The sequence below is a fragment of the Tiliqua scincoides genome, chromosome 4, assembly GCF_035046505.1.
Source record: "Tiliqua scincoides isolate rTilSci1 chromosome 4, rTilSci1.hap2, whole genome shotgun sequence".
NCBI classification, from domain to species: Eukaryota; Metazoa; Chordata; class Lepidosauria; order Squamata; family Scincidae; genus Tiliqua; species Tiliqua scincoides.
Genome location: NC_089824.1, coordinates 78,353,584 through 78,375,716, shown reverse-complemented (window position 1 = coordinate 78,375,716; position 22,133 = coordinate 78,353,584). Strand labels below are relative to the sequence as shown.

The following is a 22,133-nucleotide window of genomic DNA, read 5'->3' as shown; positions in this document are numbered from 1 at the left end:
AATCCTAACCCACTTTCCAGTACTGACATAAGGGTAATGCAACTCTAAGGTAAGGGAACAAACATTGCTCCACCTTGAGGAGGCCACCATGACTGTCCCCCAATTGCAGGATGCAGCACATGCCCCACTGGCACAACTATGCCAGTGCTGGAAAGTGGGTTAGGATCGCACCCTTTGTCTTTTAAATGCGGGCTAATGAGAGTCACAATGAAAAGCCATGTAGAAAAGAAGCTTTTTTAATATAAAAATGGAAGAAAATTTTACTGGAAAGCAATGTTACCATGGAAACTAAATTAAACTTTACAACGATTACTGCTGATTGTATAATACCAGTTTTATTAAGAGAATTGAAGGGACCACTCTAATATGAAATTAACATACGCAAGTTAGATCTTTTCTACAGCTTTACTTAAGCCTCTCTCTGTTTTCCCCAGTTAGGCATCTAGCCCAGATCTTCTAGGAATGCGCAAGTGATAAAGCAGCCACAAAAATTTAGCATGATTTATTCCACTATAAATTTATATTTATTTATATTTCTTTCACTATTTCACTAACAGGCAATAAACAGTCAGATTATTACAAAGGCTTACCCGTGGATGATGCACCGAGAGGTGCTAGTTGTATCCTCTGACCAGCAGAACCAACCTCTTTTTTGTGAAAAGAAGGGATATATCCTCCAGGAGCATTGTATGTAGCACCCACAAAGCCGGAATTTCCTGTCAACAGATACAAAGTTTAAAAAGTTTTTTTCAGGATTCACACGCACATTCTTCTCAATATTTAAAATTACCATTTTAGTATTGTACAATTCACCCAGGGGACTCTTAAGATGTATTCACTGCATAACTTATATACTGCATAACTTATATACTGCAGAATGTATACTACAATCAGGGAAGTCATCTTCTCTACCCCCCTCTTAACAAAGTAAGAAAAGCCCTTCTGGATCAGACCAAAGGCCCATCTAGCTAAGCATTCTGTTTCCCACAGTGGCCTACCAGATGCCTCTGATGCAGGAGAGAATGGCATATCCCTCCCCTGCTACTGCTCTCCTGCAACTGGTATTAAGAGGTGTGCTGTCCCTGAACCTGGAGTTATACAATCATGACTAGTAACCATTCATAGACCTGCACTCCTTGAATTTGTCCAATATACCTATACAGACATTAAGATAGCAATTATCACAACATCCCCATGGCAATGAACTTCACAGACCAACTACGCACTTTGTGAAGTACCTCCTTTTGTCTGTTATAAATCTCCCACCAATCAATTTCACTGGATGACCCCTGGTTCCAGAATCGTGAGAGAAAAAACCATCTTTTTAACCCCTCTCTCCACATCATGTGCTGTGGTATGTTTCATGTGCACCCTTAAATGCTATTTTTCCTAAGCAAAAAGCCCCAGCTGTTGCAGCCATTTGTCACAAGGAAGATGCTTCAGCCCTGCTCCCTACTGAAACACCGAACCCCCCCAAACAACTGCTGCAGAGGGTCAGGGAACCCTCAGGAGTGACACAGGATGCAGTATGGAGGGGAAGAGTTGCAAAGGGGGGAATACCTGAACACTAGAAGGGCACCACAAGTGCAGCATGCCTCTGCTCACAGTTCCTTCCCCACAGTTCCCACACTATCATCCTTGACCCTCAATAGTGCCTTTTCAGGGGCTCAGAGACTTCAGTAGTAAGAAGGGGGTGGAGACGGTGGTTTCCATGAGCATACCTTAGTGCTATACTCTGCATACTACTCCTTGTTAATATCTTTAAGAAGGTAGGTTCCTATATTCCTACCACTAAATCTTAGAGAAAGACTAGGCTAGAACTTTCTTCCTGACTAATGTCAGGTGTTCTTTTTTGTTTGTTTCATTTTTTTTAAGTACAAGGAATTCTTTCTATGGAGGCGTGTTCAATAATTTGCATCCAATAATAACCTTAGAGCTCCCATCTAAGGTATTGCAATGAGGGTTACCACTAGAATGAGAATTAGGTCCAAGAACTGCATCTGATGCATAGCATAGGCTGACAACAAAGTGGAGGAAGTACTGGAACAGAATGTTTTAAATACTATTGCAAAAAGAAAAGGTAGATGTATGTGCTGGCTGGGCAGACCACTGAAATAGGCACCCTGTGTCACATGCCAGCTGAGTGACTGGTCCCTGCAGTGCTCCTTCTGGCAGGTCCATGTGCCACATCTTTCCAGCCAAGTGTGCCTGTTTGTGGTAATGCAAGGTGTTAAATGCTAGATGAGGTGCTCTTTGTCCTTCTCCTGTTGCGCCTGGGTGATGAGTAAGCAGCCTTGTGGAGTAGGTGGTGTGGGTTCTAGACCTGCCTCTCCCTCCCTCTTTTTTTGGCCCTTGCAGGGATGTTTCTTATTACCAGCAGTGCTTTTTCCAAAACATGAGTCACACGTGCATATGAGGGGGAAAACAATCATGTGTAGGGATCCTGTGTTGAAGCCAATAGCACACCTATGTAATCTGTCAAGGAAGGGAAAACAGAGAAGGCACAAAGCAGTTTATGATAAGTGCTCAATGAATCAAAAGTGGGGTTTGAAGTGGGACACTCTGAATTAGCTCATTCACTCTTAAGCTTCACAGGGAGAATCTACCACTAATAGTCATGCTCAACTGAGCCCTAAAGAAAACTGTTAGAGGGGGGAGAAAAATGGGAGAGGACTCCCTCTCCCTAGAGTAGAACTCTAGGTAGTAGAATAGGGTAGAACTCCCTAGAACAGGGGTGGCCAACCTTACAACTTTGAGGCTCCTGGATCTTTAACAATTGTGTAGTGGAAGGAATTTCAACAGATGCAGCTTGTCATCTCATAGTTGCCCTAGAAGGAAAGAGGCAGAGCAAAGTAGGGGGTGGAGAAGAAGGGTCATGGGTAGATTAATTGGGCTTCCCAGAGGAACCTGGGAGAAGAAAAGAAAGATTTTGGGGTACAGAGGAAAAAGAAAGAAGGGATAAAGGCAGGGAGAGTAGTAGGGATAAAAGGAGAAGAGTATGAGGTGAAAGGCAGAAGTAGGGAATGGCTCTTTACAGTCTGAACTGATGGCTACAAAGGTGAGACTGGAAACAGGTCATAAAAGTACTTTACCCACTTGTGGTAGGGAAGCTAGTCTCTCCCACTGGACAAATTCTCTTGGCCTATACACCAAGGTCTCTAAGGCCTTGATGAGTTGGTTAAGCCATTTCTGCCCAACGTTGCATATATGCAACAGGGATAAAAGATGTGCATCTGTGGGCTGGGCAGAAATGGATTAAGGGAGGTTGTTTGGTAAAGGAAGCCTGAGATTGAAATTGGGCCTCCAACAAACAGTCCAAAGGTAAAACAATCTTTTACCCCCACACACCATTCCCAGTATTCCTACTGTAAACCAATATTCAGATACTTAAATAAAACCACAAAGACCAAAAATACATCTTTAATGAATCTCTTCCACAGCACTTCTTCCTCCATCCCTAGCGCCTCTTCCACAGCACAGCTTTGTGTCCTAGTGCCTCTTCCACAGCACCTTCCTCCACAGCACTTCTTCTCCACCCTGCTACTCTTCCATAGCACCTCTTCCTCCATCTCTAGTACCTCTTCCACAGCACCTCCATCCCCCAGCGCTTTACCACAGCACTACTTCTGCAACACCGACTTGTTCTCCAGCGCCTCTTCCACAGCAACTCTTCATCCCCCAGCGCTTCTTCCACAGTGCCTCTTCTGCGGCACCTCTTCCTCCATCTCCCAATGTCTCTTCCTCAGCACTTCTTCCACCACCAAAACCACCAATATCATGCTTTTGCAAAAACATCAGAATGGACTGACTGCACCTGCATGAAACTGCCAATGCAGCTGGTCCGTAACTCAGGGACTATCAGTATTTGTAGGTAGTGATGAACAGTCTGACTGCGGTTGCAATCCTATCCATACTTACATGGAAGTAAGGTCCATTGACTATAACAGGACTTCTGAAAAGACATGCACAGGATTGGGCTCTGACTATCCTGCAATTCTAAGCACTGAAAAAATAATAAGATGGCTAATTAACTGGAACCCAGGACTATACCAAATGTAACTAGCTTTGTTTGGGTCCAGACACTGAACAATGAGCAATCTCGGAGTCTGTCAGCCCTCATTCAATATCCTTCATGTCATGTCCAAATAGACTGTTTTGGATAATTAATGCATATGGCAAAGCATCAAGGAAAACAGCTGAGTAGAGAGACATGTGGAAGGTGAATTCTGTTGAAGAATATGTAATGTATCACTTCTCTCTCTGGATTCTAGAACGAACAACACACAAAAATACCTGTCAGTGTACCAGAGAGAAAGTTAAAACAACAATAAGTTAAAAAGTCCAGAGGAGATTAAATATAGTCTAGACCTAAGAGGTTCATGAAAAACTGAATTCCTTACCCGCTTGACCATTGCCATTCAAAAGTTGTGGTGCTCACTGTAACAAACATATGGCCTCCAGGCCAAAAGGTGGTCTGGTGATGGGAGCAAAGGGAATGGTTTATTATCTGTAACGGTGTCAGCAAAATTACATGATATCATATAGCAGCCCTTACACACATGCAAGGAAAAAAAAACACTTAATACATGAAGAAGGAAATGGAACAATTCAGAGGTTTTAAAAGGCACAAATGAGACATGCAAAGTCAAAAGCCCCCTGCATCTGACTTTCCAAAAATCACTCAACAGGATCCGTAGGTTTGCAGCAAGTATTATGGATGTGTAGAACCCAAGAAATGACATGTGATCAGACCTAAACCTTCACCTGACATATCAGAGAATCTTTCAGAAATCAGGTTTGGGAGTGTTGCATTTTGTAATTGTTTGTCCAAATAAAGACAAGACTGTGTGACATATAAACTTCCACACTAATATAGGTGCTTCTGCCCTCTTTCTAACTTTTCTAGAAAGCTTTAGAAGAGCTGTTTTTCTAGCTTTGGAAGAACTACACAGGAAGCCTTTTTCTCGATTTGGAAGAGCTATCCAGAAAACAACAGCATGACAATGCAGACATGATTCAGATATTTCTTCACTGTATGGTTACGAGCGTACATCCATTTTTTCTCTGCAACATAAGGCATGGTTTGCCTGCTTGAAATTTCAGGGCCTTTTATTTATTTATTTATTTATTTCCTATTATCGCCATCCTCATCCTCCATAATTTATCTGGGCATTTGTATGCCATTCTCTACCGTATAAGATGTCCTCAAGACAGTCCACATTCTGCTAAAAATCAAAAAGTTATTTAAAAAATGAAACAATTCATTAAAAACCACTGAACAGAAGAGCATTTTATCTACACTAGCAGCACATTCTGACCCAGACTGCCAGGCCCAGTTGCTGCTGCCTCCTTTAGTGAGGACTGTGGCCCTCCTCCCTCACAGTGGGAAGAGAAACACCAAGTAATCTATGAGGAGGAGGAGGAAACAAAGAAAAGATTATTATCTTTATAATGCTTTTAAATGCTTTCATTATTGTATTTTACTATTTTACATGTTATTCAGTGTTCTGACATTTGAATATCTGCTGTAAGCTGCCCTGCTGGCCTCTACAGAAGTGGAAGGATGAGACAGAAATCTTTAACATAAATGAATAAACAAACGAACACGTCAGACTAAACTATATGGATCAAATACCACAGTAACAGCTTACCAAAACAAATGAAGCACTACAATGATTATGAAGAGAATCCTGCAAAGAATTAGGTGCTGCAAAGTATAATAGTCATTCATTACCTTTTGAATCCTCTAATTTGTCATTCACTCTTTCTTTGCATGATAGTTTTTCAATGGGTTTAATTAAGTTTTCTTCTTCAGAACAGGCAGTAAAACAGATGGAGGAAAGAAAAGGATGAAAACAGAAAGACTGGGTGAAATGAATGGAAGACTCATTGAATAAAAGGCGAAGAAATCTGGAAATAAAGCGAAGGTGAACAAGCCTCTAGGATGCCATTGCAGTGGAAAAAGTTTTATATTTGCTGAAGTATTCATCTCTAAAACAAGAGCTAGAACAGTGACCATTTAACTTATTACTAACATCCAAGCAAGCAAAGCAGAATGTCGTTCAGATCTCATAAGACTATAACTCATATGAAGCAAACTGGGCAGCATACAGTATGTTCATTAATCCTAGAGAAAGAATACTTCACTACTTCACTTTTATACTAAAAAGAACTTTAACCCATTTATAATTTGTGTCATCTTTCTTTTACAAAAGACCTCATGACAGCCTGCACTCAGCTACTAATCAATAAAACAAAAGTGGATATTATTTACTAATAAGTTAGTTACAAAAGGGACATCTAGTTGAGGTAAAACTAGATGCTAGATCTACTGCTGAAATCTATTAACAATTATTAAGTATTTACAATACATTCATAAGTATTTCTTAATTGTTTTGTTTATTTTTAGTGTTTGTGTCACATAAATCCAGTTCATGCAGAGTCATAGCAAAATCATACACTAAGTGAACAAACCAAAGAAAAGAATAGGAAGTCACTTACCTAACTTAGAATTCAATTTCATAACACACCAATGTAATCATGTGTTCTATCATTTGAATATTTATTGTGCAAGAGTTTTAACTGAATAATATTCTAATTCTTCTAATAGATGTAATAGTAATTCTTCCAATAGAATAGATTCTTTTGATAGACGAAATACACAAACCTTGACAAACTGCTCCAGATAGGAACAAATACAAGTTCATTACATCCCCTTAATTTTGCTAGTTCAAAACGTGAATGTTTCAGTATTGGTATTATCATCTGGTTTCTTTTGATCAGCTCTCCTTTGATCCAGCATTCTCAGTCAAATGACTGGAATAATTACAAGGTCAAATAACTTGCATAATTAACATAGTAAACCAATCACTTAAACAAGATGAGAGTGAAAAACGTTCTGGGCAGTGCTTCAACATGATTTTTTAAAGCACATACCTCCTCTACACAATAAGTTTGTTTTATTTTTCAAATATATGTTACTTGGAATTTTATATAATGTGCATAGCATAAACATTTAATTTTAAGAAATGCATTAAATATCTTACACAGGTAAGCCTCGCTTAGCGACCAGTGATAGCTCTCATACGCGACGGCAACCGCTGGTCCCTGTTCGCCCCCCCCCCACTCCAAAGCAGAGGGGAGCCATGCTCCCTTCACCTCCAGAGGCTTTACTGAGGCACATTCGCACGCTGCCTCTATGAGTCTCAGACTGGCCATTTTGACCAAAAACACATGACTTCCGGTTTCCACTCAGAGAGGAGTGAGTGCCGGCAATGCCGAGCGCCAGTCCGCACTGAGCCCAGTACCAGATGGTCACCACCTGGAGCACAGTAAGAGCTCCAGGCAGCGGTAAGGATCTTAGGGGTGGGTGGAGGGGAGGCATTCCAGGGCAGGGAATGGTGGGCTGGGGCAGTGGGAGGAACCAGGGTGGTAGGGGGATGGGACTGGCGGAGACTTGCTCCACTTATCCTATCCTACTTGTCGGGTTGCAAAGCCTAACACAGAGGCTCTCAAATCTGCACTGGCAAAATAGCTTGGAGTTTTCCCTGGAGGAAGTGTATGAAAGTTCCCTTCTCCTGAGGAAACCTCTGGTGGCCCTGATGGTGCAGCTGGATGCAGTGGTACCCATTTTGGCACCACTGCACTCAGAGACAGGTTTGGACTGCCCGACCCCTGTCCCACTGCACACACTGATAATAATATAGATGTGCATCTGGATTTTCTACAATGCACATTCAGATGCAAAGCATATTACACTACATGACGTGAACTAACATTTCCAGCTACACTGTAGTGTTGATATGAATGTACATCCTTAACCCTCTGCATGTATGTTCCTGCCACACAACTATATATGAATCAGGATCACTGTTTAAAATTATGCATATTAAACACATGCTTGGAAAAACAATCACATCACTGAACAGTAAGGTAAGTTCATGAAATCTAAACTATGACAGAAAACAAACTGGGGTATACAAACTTTTAGCAGTGTATTATATTAATTACCTGCATTGACTCGGCTGAAAGACAGACCTCCAATTGGTGCCAGGGGTTTCAAAAACAAAGAACTGTTCCAGGTTCCATAGGATCCTTCTTTATTGGCTGCTCCTGAAGACACATTCTTAGGGTTTACACCTTAGAAAAACAAAACAAAACACCTTAGAAAAACAAAATAAAACACCTTAGAAACAACAAACAACAAACAACAAAACACCTAACAAAACACCTTAGAAAAACAAGAAAATATTAGTGCGTAATTTTCAGTTCAGAACACAGTAAATCAAGAGCACCGAAGTCACAGTATGGTTTCCAACATTTTTCACTAAATACTGTGCCAAAGGGCCATCAATCAGCTTAGGGAATGTCTGTGGTATTTCATTTATAGGTAATGTACCATATCCAAAGGTGGTTAGACAGTAAGGGCACAATTCAAACCTGCGCTGGAGCAGGCAAGACAGGAGGCTTGCGCTGCAGCCAATGCAGGTTTGTTGGCTGCAGCGGCTCAGCCAGGGGAAGCTCTTCCCCTTACCCCTGGGTAAGGGCTGCTGGCCCCAATGGGTCTCCTCAAGCCTGCACCACCTCTGGAGGTAGCGCAAGTCTGAGGAGAGCGGAGCAGCTTAAAGCCACTCCATTCTCCGTGAGGATGGAGATTGGGATCTGGCATAACTGCTGGGTCACAGCCCCGCCTCCGGCTCCCTGGGCACCCGCACCCAGGCCACCCATTGCCCGCCCTCCCCCGCCCAGAAACGCCCCCTCCTGCCTCCTCCCAGCTCCCCATGCTTACCGTTGCTGCTTGTGTTGGCGAGGGCACGCCAACACAAGCGGCGACAGGAAGCCGCCACAGAGGCGTCTGCCGGCCTCCACACGTCGGGCATCTACATGCGCCGATGCAGCTTCCTCCCATGTCGGCGCAAACGTGCTTTACTGCACATTTGTGACCCTCCTATGCTGGCCCAAGGGACTTGGGCCAGCATAAGGCGCAGTTAGGATTGCACCCTTAGTCCCATCAATGAGACAAGTTAGGCATGACTAACTTAAGTCACTTTCATTGAATGGAACTGTCAGCCCAATCCTATGCTCATGGTATAAGGGTGGGGGCAGGGACTGAACAGGGGTGATTTTCACTTACTTGAGCCAGCTCCTGCCTCCTGGAGGTGTGGGGAGCCTCTCCAGGCCCCCCCCCCAAGTCTCTACAAAAGTTTTTAAAAAATTGGAACCTACTTCCTGTGTTCCAATAGGGGAAAAAAAAACAGGAAGTGGCTATTGGAACACAGGAAGTGGGTTCTGACTTCTTTTTAAAACTTTTTAGAGGCTTCAGTAGGCAGGAGCTGGCTCAGGAAAGTGAAAATCACCCCGATCAGCCTCAGCAGTGGCATGATCCTGAGGATCTAGCTGCTGCCTTTGCCTCAGTCACACACACTGACCTTAGTTCACAACTCACGAGGAGTTTGAGAACCAAGGGTATAATCTATGCCAGTATAGCATGAGGTCCTTTGGTACAGCAGGCCCTCCAGCAGTCTTCAGAGTGCTGCTGACTGTGTAGGGCCTGGAAGGCTGTGTGCCACCAGCAGTATTGCACAGACCAGCCACCAGTGGAGTTCTACTGACAGAAGGCCTGCGAGTGGGGAGGACTGAATCTGGAATGTTCTATGAAAACTTCAAAAGCAGGATCACAGGTGGATCATAGTGGCGCTGGTATCCTCCATATCTGACACGCCCATACTGGCCCAGACGCACCACCTGCTGAGCTTCAGATCAAAGCTAGCAAAAGAGCTGGTGTAAATCTGAAAATTCCCATAGGGAACCAGGCAGCAGCTGGGAGGTATGTAAAATTTTTCTTTTCTTACTTCACCCAGTCGGCCTCATTGCCAATCAGCACAAAGGATGCAATGGAGGCTGCACTGGCATACCTGCATCACACATGCCGATAGAGAATAGAATTTAGTCATTAGTCATTACTAAGCTTCTTTGGTTATAAACCAATGTTAGATCATCATGCAAAAATGATGTAATGTTACTTAAATTACCAATATGAGCAACTTAAACTTGGTGTTTGATAAACTTCTGGATGGCATGTACCCCACTCTTTTTATTATTTTACAGTGGTTCCCACCTAACAAATTCTGTTTTTTTAAAAAAGCCTAGTTACTGTGTAAACAATGTCTGGTGTTGGAAGCTGCTGTAAAAGAAAATGTGCAAGAAAAACCCCATACTACTATGAAATGCACGTGCAACTAGTCTATCACACTGAACTGCACTACAATTTCCACTTTTCAAGGACAAGACACAGGCAGATCTCTAAAACAGAAACAACCATTAAGAAGGTTATAATTGTGACTTTTCTAATGCTATGACTTGTAGGTACTTGATACTGGTAAGTCCTCCTAGCTGTAGAATAAAAAACTAAAAATAACTATCAGTTGATGGCAGTCTTCCAACAATAAACAAAAAAGGCCATTTGAACACATGACAACCTACGCAGTCAGACTATTGGTGCATATAAGTCAGTACTATCTAGTCAACTGGCAGCAGCCCTCCCAGAACATAGGCAAAGAGCCTCCCACTCTGCCACTTGAGGTCCTGTTTTGTTTATTTATGAAAACAGAGATTCCAGAAATTTTCCCCTGGAATCTGGAATGTTCTATGCCAGGGGTGTCAAACTAATTTCATATAGAGGGCTGAATAGCATTCATGATGCCTGCTGAGGGCAAGAAGTGATGTCATTAAACAGGTCATGACCAAAAATAAGCACTTTTTCTCACTTGGGAACTCATTAGCTGCAAATGACAGAAGAGAAAATATACATATCTTGATCATATTCAAGATATGGGGGAGCTCAAGCGGGCTGCCCTTTCAGCAGTAACACCTCAGCACGGCTCAGCAGCTGAGAGCCTAAGGGCCAGATAAAAAGCTTCCACGGGCCACATCCGGCCCCTGGGCCTTATGTTTAACACCCCTGTTCTATGCAAACTTCAAAAGCAGGATATTATACAGTGTGGAAGGGCTGTCTGAGAAATACATCCAAGTCCAAAGGCACACTGTACATGAGGAGCTTGTTGCTTATTTCTCTGAATTGCAGTTAAGAGATTTGCAGTTAATGGTCCCAGCTGCCTGAGAGCTTACAGTTTCACTGATAATAAGGAAATGTTTGGTAGGATGCTAAGGAAGCAACTGTTATACAAGCAATCGCTACATATTTCAATTTTTATTTACAAAAGTACAGTACACTGATCTCCGTATGCAGCAAATAGGAAGAAACAGCTCCTACTAGTCCAGCCAAGGAGGGAATAAGAACAAAAACATGAAAAAGGAGTTTCCACCTTACCAGGCAGGTATCTTGATTGTTTCAGGTAGTACTGTTTTGCTGATGTTGTTGATACTCCAGAATCATTTCTCTTCAGTACTTTGCTTTCTCCTCCTGACTGGCCAGAAGTGGGAGACTTAGGAATGCTGGAAGCGAAAATGAACCATAACAGAACAAATTGGTGGGTTTAGATAAAACATAGACACATACCTTATTTCCTTAAATCACATTTGTTTTTAACATCTGAACTTGAGCCTGTCTACAAATGTTGGTTTGTTGGTGACAAATCAGGATTTGAAACCACATTTGAATCTGGTTTGCAAGCTACAGTTTGCGTTATCTGTGGTTTGCCATGATGTGCAAATTTACAGACCGCTCACTGGTCATGGTTAAGGCCATTACTCTGCATCAGGAAATATATAAAAATTGATCTTCACATGTCAGAAACTTGTCAGGAAATAACACTGTCAGGAAGTATCACACTGAAACTAGCAAATATTCTTGTGACATGAATCCATGTAAGTACATGGATTCCAAGAAAGTACACAGACCAAAATTCCATATTAGCCCTGTAAGCAACTATCATGTTGTGGGTGGGTAGTCCAGCCCTTCTTTGTGTCCTCCCTTTTCTTTGCCTCTACTGCTTTTGTTCACCAAGAAGTTCACCAAACAAAGAGTTCATCACATAATAAAATTGTTCTTGATCAGTGCCATTTCCAACTGCAAGTCGAAGTTGACTGACCACCCATTAAAGAACCCCCTGCATAAAGAAAACTGTATCCTGTGGCCTCTGGATGCCTCCTGGGGGTAAGAGAACATTTGCTCCCTTGCCCTGGGGCAAACCCCTGCCAGCCCAATTGAGTTAAACTGAACCTGCACTATCACTGATGCAGGTCCAATGTGGATTCATGAAGGCAGATCAAGCTCAGGAAGGGGGTTTGAATTTGGTGGATGCCGCTGCAACCAAACCCACCCCCTTTGCATTCCTGACCTGCCTTCTTCCCCACCCCCATGCTATCCCACCTGCTCCTCCACCTCTCTCTCTGCCCTACACATACTTACCAAGGCCAGTGGGCACCTGGAGTCTGCTGGCATGCAAAGTTGGCTGCTCACTTCTTACAGAGGTAGCCAGCCCACATGCTCTGGCAAGTCACCTTTTGCGACATCTGGAAGGTGCTGTACACCACCAGACCACTCATTCCAGTGGCACACAGAACCAATAGGATTGGGCCATTATTCTATTTTACAATGCCATACAACTAGTTCCTTCCCTTCTCCGATTCTGTCCTGTTTGGGAATGCTACTGATCAACGCCACCACCACTATTAGTATATCTCACAATTCTTCACTGATGGGACTGATCATTCCCAGTCACAAGATTTACAAATACATTTACAACATGTTTAAGTATGTGTTGACAGATGCAATACTGACCAGTGTAAATTACTTTAACAAGGACAAATGACCTGAAAATGAAAAGATGTGAAGTAACAAATAGTGGTATAGAAAGCTTCCAAGCACATGCAAGCAAGTCTTTTTGTTTTTATTGTTATTGAAATACTTCAGATAAATTTCTCTTACTTTATTTACTCACCCTACGTGATACATGATACAGAACAAAGAATTTTGACAGAATCCACAGGCAATGCGCTATAGCAAGGTTGCATGAATAGCTAATGTTGTCAGAATGACAGCACAATCCTATGCATGTCTACCCAGAAGTAAGTCCCACTGTGTTCACTGGGGCTTACTCCCAGGAAAGTGTGTACAAGATTGTAGCCCCACTGACTAAATGTACATTATTGAAGTCACAATAAACTAAGATTATATGTACCATATATGTTTTCTTTAATATTACAATGGTCATGAAAATATCACTCCTGTAAACTGGTTTGCAATCCCATAAACCTATGCAAAGTTACAGTGATTTTTAGCTTAGCTTCTCTATTAAGCTGAGTTTATAGAATTGGAAAACAATAAGAAAAACAGTGACTTACCTAAAAAGAGATTCCTTGGTTTTCTTTTCATGTAACATAGTAATGCTGGGCTTCTTAGAATAGGAAATCCCAAATTCTGAATCTTCAACATCATCCCAACTATCCATAGTCTTTAACATAGTATGACCCCATCGTCGCCGACAATTTTTTAAACCAACTGCACCATTTGCAGGTCCAATGGCTGTTTGTTTCTGTTTTCATTTTTTAAAAAGAGGCTACGTTATTCCTAACACATTATACAATTTGTTCATTACTATTCTAGATCAATAAGGGTTTGGAAATATTCTGTGTTTTTTAGGATAGGATAGGATAGGATAGGATAGGATAGGATAAGGGTAGGAATACAAAAAAAATGTACAGTAATGTTACATCCTTATCTGCTCCTAACATTGATTATTTCAATTCAGTTTCTCAAGAAACAGAAAGTAGCTGCTGCTAAAAAGAGTGCATTGCTCACCCACCCACTCCTCCCCAGAGCATACCAGCAACAAAATGAGGTTAGTTGGGATAATAATTGTTTGGTTGTATTGAGTTGTGTGTGAGATAGTTAAGGAGTGCCAGACTGAAACAGAGTTTGACTGCAAGAATCAATTCATGTGAAATTGAGTAAAAAAATTTTCCTTTACAACACCATTACAGCTGCAATGCAGCCCCAAGGTAAGGGCTTCCATGACTGTCCCCCTACTGCAGGATGCAGTGCACATCCTGTTGGCATGGCTGCATCAGTGCTGGACAGTTGGATAGGACTGGGCCCTAAGGCTATCCACACACCATAAGAACTCAGTGGGACTTACTTCTAAGAAGACAAGAACAGGATTATACTGAACGGCTCAGATATAATTTTAAGGTGAAATTGGACAGCGCACCCCCCTCCAAAAGAAAATATTCTTTTCCCTAGAAAGGTTACAAGCCAAGGCACACATTAAATTTTCCAAAAAGCAGCTTCCCTGCTATCTCTTGAGAAGCACTTTTTATGTTACAAGAGACTGTAACCTTCCCTTTTCTTTTCAGGGTTTTGCATGCACAGTAATGCACTCATAATGATACCTATCAGCCCAGGCTGTTTATCAACTGATGAAAAGTTTTTGTCTATATTAGCTGTTCCCTCTCTTCATAGAACTCTGCCAACTCCTTCCTTCCATTTCGATTATCTAACAAACACTGACATAACCTTTCCTTTATGTCTTTCCATTTCTTTTAAAAGAACATGCTAAAAAAGTTTTACTTCAAGACTTTGCTTACTGCTGTCCCCAGAGCACACATGCACCACCACATGGACAGACACGCAAATAACATGCAGCCCTCTTCAGATGTTCGAAAACTGGGCAGAACAATGCACATAGGGTCCCCAGGACCATGCTGCACTAGTCTCACTTCCTACCAAAGATGTGCATGTTTAGCCCATGTACTCCATGTTCAGTGTTTGCCTGCTCTGACAAACCCTGAATGTGGGGCAAGTTTCTTCCAGATCACTATTCTGCACCATGAGGAAGAACTGGGGCTTAGTTTGTGAATCCTCAGGGAAGGGGCAAGGTTAGCACAGCACAAACCCAGGGGCCTTCTACGCATTATTCAATACAGTTTTGGAATGACTTCAGAGGACCAATAGCAAAGTACATTTAATAGATTTGTAAAATTACCTTGGAAGGCACTGGAATGTTAATCCAATAACTCAAATGGTCCAAAAAAAGACGTAATGAAAAAGGAAGCAATTATTACCTCCAAATGATATGGAACCCCAAGTTATATTTCTTTACAATGAACACATACTTGTGAACAATTTAGAAAGAAATGTCACTGGTACAGCAAGTCTGCCTGTTTTTTAAATGTGTTGCTCAGGTCAGTGAGCCAATTGCAGCTTCTTGCTCAAAGCCAACTATTTGTGACCCATGCCCATCTGCAGCCTGCTCTATCTGCAGCCCATGCAGTCCCATCATGAGTGGGGGTGGACATGGGAGAATTCCTATGTTATATTCTGCATTGCTCCTCTTCTTGCTAAATTCACAGCTGAATGGAAGACATGGTACCACTTTTTTCACCCTGTTGCAACCCAGTATGGCAGCTACACTACATGGTCCACTTCCAACCGAGACTTCAGCATTTGAATGGGAGACTGAAAGTCTTTTGTGCTGTTGCTACTGAACTCAGAAAGGAATTCAAGCAATGAGAGAAAGAGAAGGGTAAAGAAGTGATGGTACTAATAAATGGGGGAAAACAGAAAAGGGGAAGTGAACTGATGGGATGTAGAGAGAGAGAGAGAGAGAGAGAGAGAGAGAGAGAGCGAGTGCTACAGTGGAAGGAGAAAAAGAGACAAGAGTGTGCTGTGGAGCAGAAAGAAAAGGGATTAACAGAGAACAAGTGCAAAAGAAAACATGGAGTTAAAATGGTAATACAATTGCTTTTCAACAATTAAAGCTGCTGTGTTATAATCAAGTACGTATATATACTTGGGAGTAAGCCCCAACCAATAGTCAAACTTTCTTAATAACCATTGTAAGATTGGGCAACAAGTAATATGGCTGCCTTAAATTAATAAAAATATAAGACCATGGCTCAGAGTGATTTGAGTTGTGCACTCCTGGTGCGGCTGTACTATGATTTGTTTGCTGGTAAGTAGTTTCTTTAAGATAACTTACAGGTGAAGAGTTTTTATTGATGGCTGGAAGGAATGGTTGTGGTTGTTGCTGTTTTGCTGGTTGCAGGTTGGCTGTGCTCTGTGGCAGCTGAACTGGCTGGAGGGGATATTGATTATTCTTTGACAGAGACTGCAGTTGAAACTTGTCTAGTGCATCTGGTGAAGACTGAGATTCTTGCTTAGAAACAGATTCTAATTTTGATACAGGCTCTAACTTGGGTAGAGATGGCTTTGTTTCTGTTGGCTGAATTGTCCTGGAATGTTTCTGATCCAGATATTGTGGAGGTGGCCCTAAAAGCTGGCCAACTTGAAAATAAGAATACTTCAGCGCCTGAAAAAAATGATAATAAAAGTAACACTAACATAATTAAATGCCTACAATGCTTCTAGTGAAAGAATGTCAAATAACTGTCCATATAGGTGAAGCAAGCACAATGAGTCTGGTTGAATGGCATGAGCAATGTCAGAGGAATGATATTACAGAACATATCAGATCATTTTACCTCTGTGTGAAGTTGGGGAGCTGATATAATGCTAGGAATAAAATCCAAGAAAGCCTAGACACCTCACCTCAGCTACAAACTCATAAGCCACAATTAATTAAGCCACAATTTCTTATCCTTAACTCCTGACACCTGCAATACGGGGATGAGAATCTTTAAACCCTATCCCAGTAGTTCCCAAACCCCTACAGGGGAGTTGGGAACAAGGTAATTGTTTGCGTGGATGGGGAGGGGGGGCAGCGATGGTGCCACAGTGATCGCAGCTGCATCACTACCAAGAGGCTTGTCTTTTACTGAGAGGCAGAACTGGCCTCTTGTAAACTTGCAACTCACTCTAAAGTCCTCTATGGCTGTGTAAACAGCCCTTATCTCCTATCATCAGTTACTTCCAGAGGATATTGGAAGGGGCTGTGAGCCTCCAGGAGCCTGCAAGAGGCCAACCTTGCCCGTCAGGTAAAAAAAACAAGCCTCTTGGTAGTGATGGAGCTGCAATTGCTGCAGCGCCGTTGCTGCCATCAGAGCAGGGCCACTCCCCTTAAGGGGGAATGCCCTGCTTCCAGTTCCCGCGGTGGGTCGCTGCCCTATCCTATAGGCATAGTATAAGAATTACTGAGGCTCCAGTCCTATGCAATTTTCCAGTACTGATGCAGCAGCAAGGTAAAGGAATAAATGTTCCCTTACCTTGAGAATGCCTCCATGACCACTCCCCACTGCAGAATGCAGCACATGTCCCAATGGCACAGCTGCATCAGCACTGGAAAGTTGGATAGAATTGGCCCTCTATTAATTCAGCATGTAAAGCAGTTTAAACATGTAAAATGCACTGATATATCTATACATAAAACATTTTAACCAACCTTTCCACAAAAGCGCAAGACATATTACAGTATCCTACTAACAAATCTTATTTATTAACAAAACGCATAATAAAAACAATCCACAAAATATGAAATACAGAAGTAAGATAAACCAGGTACAGGTCAAATTTCTCCTTCTCTTTAGTCGATGGCTTTGATAAACTGGTCTTAAATAAACATATGAAGTGCAGCAGGAAGGGGAACTAATGTATCTCTTGTGAGCAATCAATCAGAGTTAGGGCAACCCCTGAAAATACCCTGCTACTTATTGATGACAATCTAACTTGTTGAACAGAAGGAACCAAGATCAGTACACTCAAATATAACTTTAGAAAGCAAGTGGATTCGTACAGGGAGGATTGTTCTCAAAGATATGTTGTCTTAGGTCACAAGAACTTTAAAAAGGTAAGAACTACAACTTGAAACTGTGCTGGGACAATCACTGACAGCTGGTGCAGAACTGGCTGTAAATATTCTTGCTTGCCTACAGCCATCAACAATTGGGCTTCCACATTTGCACTATCTTCAGCTTCCAAAAAGCTTTCAAAGGAAGCTCCATATACAGTCAACCCATGAAGTTACAAAGGCATGGATTATCCTTGCTGTCTAGAAAGGACACAGGGCTCAATCCTATACAATTTTCTAGTGCTGATGCAGTCATGCCAATGGGGTGTGCGCTGCATATTTTGGTGGAGAGGCAGTTGCAGAGGCCTCCTCAAGGTAAGGGAATGTTTGTTCCCTTACCTCTGGGCTCCATTGCGGCTGCATCGGTGCTGGAAAACTGGACAGGACTGAGCCCACAATCAGCATTTATCAGGTGGGACTGATCACATTACCCCAATCCACTGTCAATCCTAATCATAATATGTATGAATATGTCCAACCAGCTCACTGAATCATGATTGTGAAATACACACCACACATGTACAAATACACTGTGGTGAAATGGTGCATCAGGGAGAGGCTCCTCCCCACATGGAAAACCTCAAAACATTACTTCTGGTTTTGATGACATGGGCAATTCTGTAACAATTCATATTTAATGACTGAACTTTTTTGTATTTGTTATCATTCACTTGGATAAAAATTCTCCCAGAGGGTTGTTCACTGCTCATTATGCATCTTGATGTGAAATTTCCACATTGCCATTATTACAGGGCTCATGCACCTGACTTGCTGTAGGTCGTTTTTTTGGATCCCACTTCAGCATATCCTCCATGAACTGTACTGCCTCATTGCTGGCATTTGGAATGAGAGTCTTTAGGTTTATGGAGACACACTGAGGGAAGCGAAAATTCATCGCTGCAGCAAGTTGGTATCCTTCTGGCCAATCGCTCTGTAAAAATAGTAATAATAATAATAATAATAATAACAATAATAATAATACCTAAAGCAAAACATAAAGTGTTATGTCATTCTGAAGATGGACAAGAATTAAGGCTTTTAGGAGCAAACAATACTGTGGAAAAAATTCTTGTGCTCCACTCATTTTTTTTTTAACCAAAAGGTCCTCTTGTAGGATGCTCCTAATCTCCCAGAAGCTTCTGTGAGGCCCCAGCAGCCACGTCAGAAATCCAGTCTTTTTTCAATCCACTGTCAATACACAAGGGCCACACAGCACCCCAGAAAAGCATTACATAGATTCTTCATATCTATGTAATCTGTCTTCACAGCTAGACTTTCACAGAAACAAAGGATGCTGGCTGATCTTCCTACTAAGTCTGGCACATGAAGAAAAACTGGACAGCCAAGCCCACCTGGCTAAGTAAAGGAATGGGATGGCAGGCCTCAGGTAACCCTGATTCCTCCAATCAGCTGTCCCTAAAACATAAGCAAACCTAGGGTTATTAGAGGAACACACAGAGCTGCTCTTAGTTGCTGGTCTCCAGTTCATCATATGATGCACCAGTCTATGCATTAACAAAGAGTTCCTGCACCACTTTCTGGAGTGCAAAAACCATCTCTGGGACAGAATGTGTAGTCAAAGACAGGAAAATACCTACCAACTTCTGCTCAGAGATTTCATTTTGTTTTCTGCTTTTAGACTTGGTGTAAACTTTGTCAATATCTTTTTGAGGAAGTCCTGTTTTCTTTTTATCTGTGTCTTGGTTTGATACTTTACATCTCATTTCTTTTAATTTCAGCTTGTTTACTCAGTCTTATTAGACTATTTTTTATGGTTCTTTATTGCTGGCTTGGTTTCAGTTCCTCAAACTATGAGTTTTCATGTTTTCCTAGATCTCTCAGTCCTTGAGGAACCTCTCAGTTCCTCAAACTGTGACTTTTAATGTTTTCCCAGACAACTCAGCCCTTGCTATTATTTGTTTTGCTATTTTTACATCAAGATCTCCCAGATTTGGAGAATTACTTTACAGATCAGAGAGAAAGATTTCCAATGTGGCCCTTCCTCAGGCCTTGCAAGAGTGGCCGTGCTCTGCAGAGGCCACGGTGATGGTGGACTGCACGGTAGGCTGGTGGACCTTGGGATCTGACTGTGTACCAAGCAGATAAGACTGGGCCGTTAGTCAAGTCATTAAAAAGTAATATTTATGACAATTTCATGTTTGTTTAAAGCAGGCCATCAAGCAGGCAAGTGTTTCTGAAAGCTTCTGGATTTGAAATCCTAGTTCTAGTGTCTTCTATCCATAGTCTAGCACCAACCATCTGTTCTTCTTCCAAATGTTTAGACTTCAGAAAACCTTGCAAGTGGTTACAGCAGTGGTTCTCAAACTGGGGCATCATGACACCCCAGCCTAAGAACCCTGGGCTCTGCCCCCTTAAGGGACAGGGGGGAGGCAGAGATGCAATCCCCTGGACTGCACCTCTGATCAGGGCGCAGGGGCGCACTTCCCCACTCACTACCCCCTGCAGCAGCCTCCTGAGGATCGCCCAGCGCCAGTCTCACAAGGCTTTCCAAACAGCGCAGACCCCTGCAGAATGCAATCACAACCACTTCCTGTTTTTTAATTGCAAAACTGGAAGTGGTCAAGATCACGTTCTGCAGGTGCCTGTACTGTGTGGAGAGCCTTGCTGAGGCTCCTCTGACCCGTGGGATGCTGTTGCAGGCAGGGGTGAGTGGAAGTGCACCCCTGCACCCCTCCACAGCAGCACAATGCTGGGCATCACATTGCTGCCTTCCCCCCACCCCTGCTCCTTAAGCAAGGACTTACAGGCTCTCAAACTCTACCAGAGAGTTTGAGAACAACTGGGTTACAGGACTAAACCACACTCATGTTAGGAGAAGAACATAACATTTCAGGTTCCCTTATCAAACATCACAAGAACAAAATAGCAAAGAAGCTTACTCCTTTCCCAGAACAGGTTGGGATGAAGGGAGATGGGGACACAGTCATTCTACAACTCTCGTGTGGATCAGTGATGGTTATCTGACCTGGACCATTAAACCCCTCAGTTGGTTGGGGGGCAACTGACATTATCTCCCTATATTGAACACTATCTCCCAATCTCGTCTGATCTTGGAAGCTAAGCAGGGCCACGCCTGGTTAGTACTTGGATGGGAGACCGCTTGGGAATACCAGGTTCTGTAGGCTTGTACCATAGTCTTTCGAGACTGAAGGTTGCCAACCAACTGACATTTCAACCTTATCCTCTTTTTAGTTCCCCTCTAGGGGTTTCACACTTCCCCACATAATAATAATAATAATAATAATAATAATAATAATAATAATAATAATAATAATAATAACTTTATTTCTACCCCGCCTTTCTCCCCGAAGGGACTCAAGGCGGCTTACAACATATTAAAAACAATTTAAAAAACAAATAAAAACATATTAACACATACTAAAAACAGCAGTCAGAGTAAAAAAAAAAATAGGTAAAAAGAGCATAGAGCAGCAGCAAGTCATAAAAGAATCAGGCCTGTAAAAAAAAAATATTAAAAGATGTTAAAAAGATGTTAAAAGGCCAAGAACTCAGAAGGCCTGTTTAAACAGAAGGGTCTTCAGGCCTTGCCAAAAGGTCTCAAGAGAGGGAGCCATTCTTAAGTCAAGGGGAAGGGAGTTCCACAGCATTGGTGCCACTACTGAGAAGGCCCTATTTCTTGCAGCCGCCCCACGTACCTCCCTAGGCGGCGGCACTTGTAAAAAGGCCTTCTCTGATGACCTGAGAGGGCGAGCCGGATTGTACGGGAGCAGGCGATCTCTAAGATACCCTGGTCCAGAGCAGTATAGGGCTTTAAAGGTCAATACCAGCACCTTGAATTGGGCCCGGAAACGAATGGGCAGCCAGTGCAGCCGCTGGAGAAGCGGACTGACAGGGTCGAACCGCCTACCTCCAGTAACCACACGGGCCGCCGCATTCTGCACTAGTTGCAGTTTCCGAACCGTCTTCAAGGGCAGCCCCACATAGAGTGCGTTACAGTAATCTAATCTCGATGTCACCGAGGCATGGATCACCGTGGCCAGGTCTGCACGATCCAAGTACGGCCGCAGCTGGCGCACCAGCCGAAGTTGAGCGAAGGCCCCCCTTGCCACAGCCGCCACCTGGGAATCCAGGAGCAGCTGCGAGTCCAGGTGGACCCCCAAGCTGCGGACCTGCTCCTTCAGAGGGAGTGCAACCCCATTCAGCGCAAGCCGATAGTCCAGCACCTGCATCGAGGATTTCCGAACTAGGAGAGCCTCTGTCTTATCCGGATTTAATTTCAGCTTGTTAGCCCCCATCCAGATCCTCACTGCCTCCAGACAGCACTCCAGGCCCTCAACCGCCACCCTGGAGTCTGGAGGAAAGGAGAGATAGAGCTGGGTGTCATCAGCATATTGATGGCACCCCACTCCAAACCCCCGGATGACCTCTCCCAGCGGTTTCATGTAC

At 42.8% G+C, this 22,133-nt stretch overlaps 1 protein-coding gene across 3 annotated transcripts in view; it reads right to left on the bottom strand.

The window, feature by feature from the left end:
- MAK (male germ cell associated kinase) overlaps positions 1-22,133 on the bottom strand; it is a 47,927-nt gene that overhangs the window by 12,982 nt on the left and 12,812 nt on the right. Inside the window, exons 8-14 of one of the 3 annotated variants that reach the window (XM_066623960.1) lie at positions 18,469-18,636; positions 15,942-16,271; positions 13,306-13,496; positions 11,330-11,454; positions 8,011-8,139; positions 5,735-5,809; positions 591-716 (exon numbers count right to left, since the gene is read on the bottom strand). In XM_066623960.1, coding sequence (XP_066480057.1) covers positions 591-716; positions 5,735-5,809; positions 8,011-8,139; positions 11,330-11,454; positions 13,306-13,496; positions 15,942-16,271; positions 18,469-18,636 — 1,144 coding nt within the window. The remainder of the gene's footprint in view (positions 1-590; positions 717-5,734; positions 5,810-8,010; positions 8,140-11,329; positions 11,455-13,305; positions 13,497-15,941; positions 16,272-18,468; positions 18,637-22,133) is intronic. The other 2 variants (XM_066623961.1, XM_066623962.1) reach the window with 2 other exon arrangements.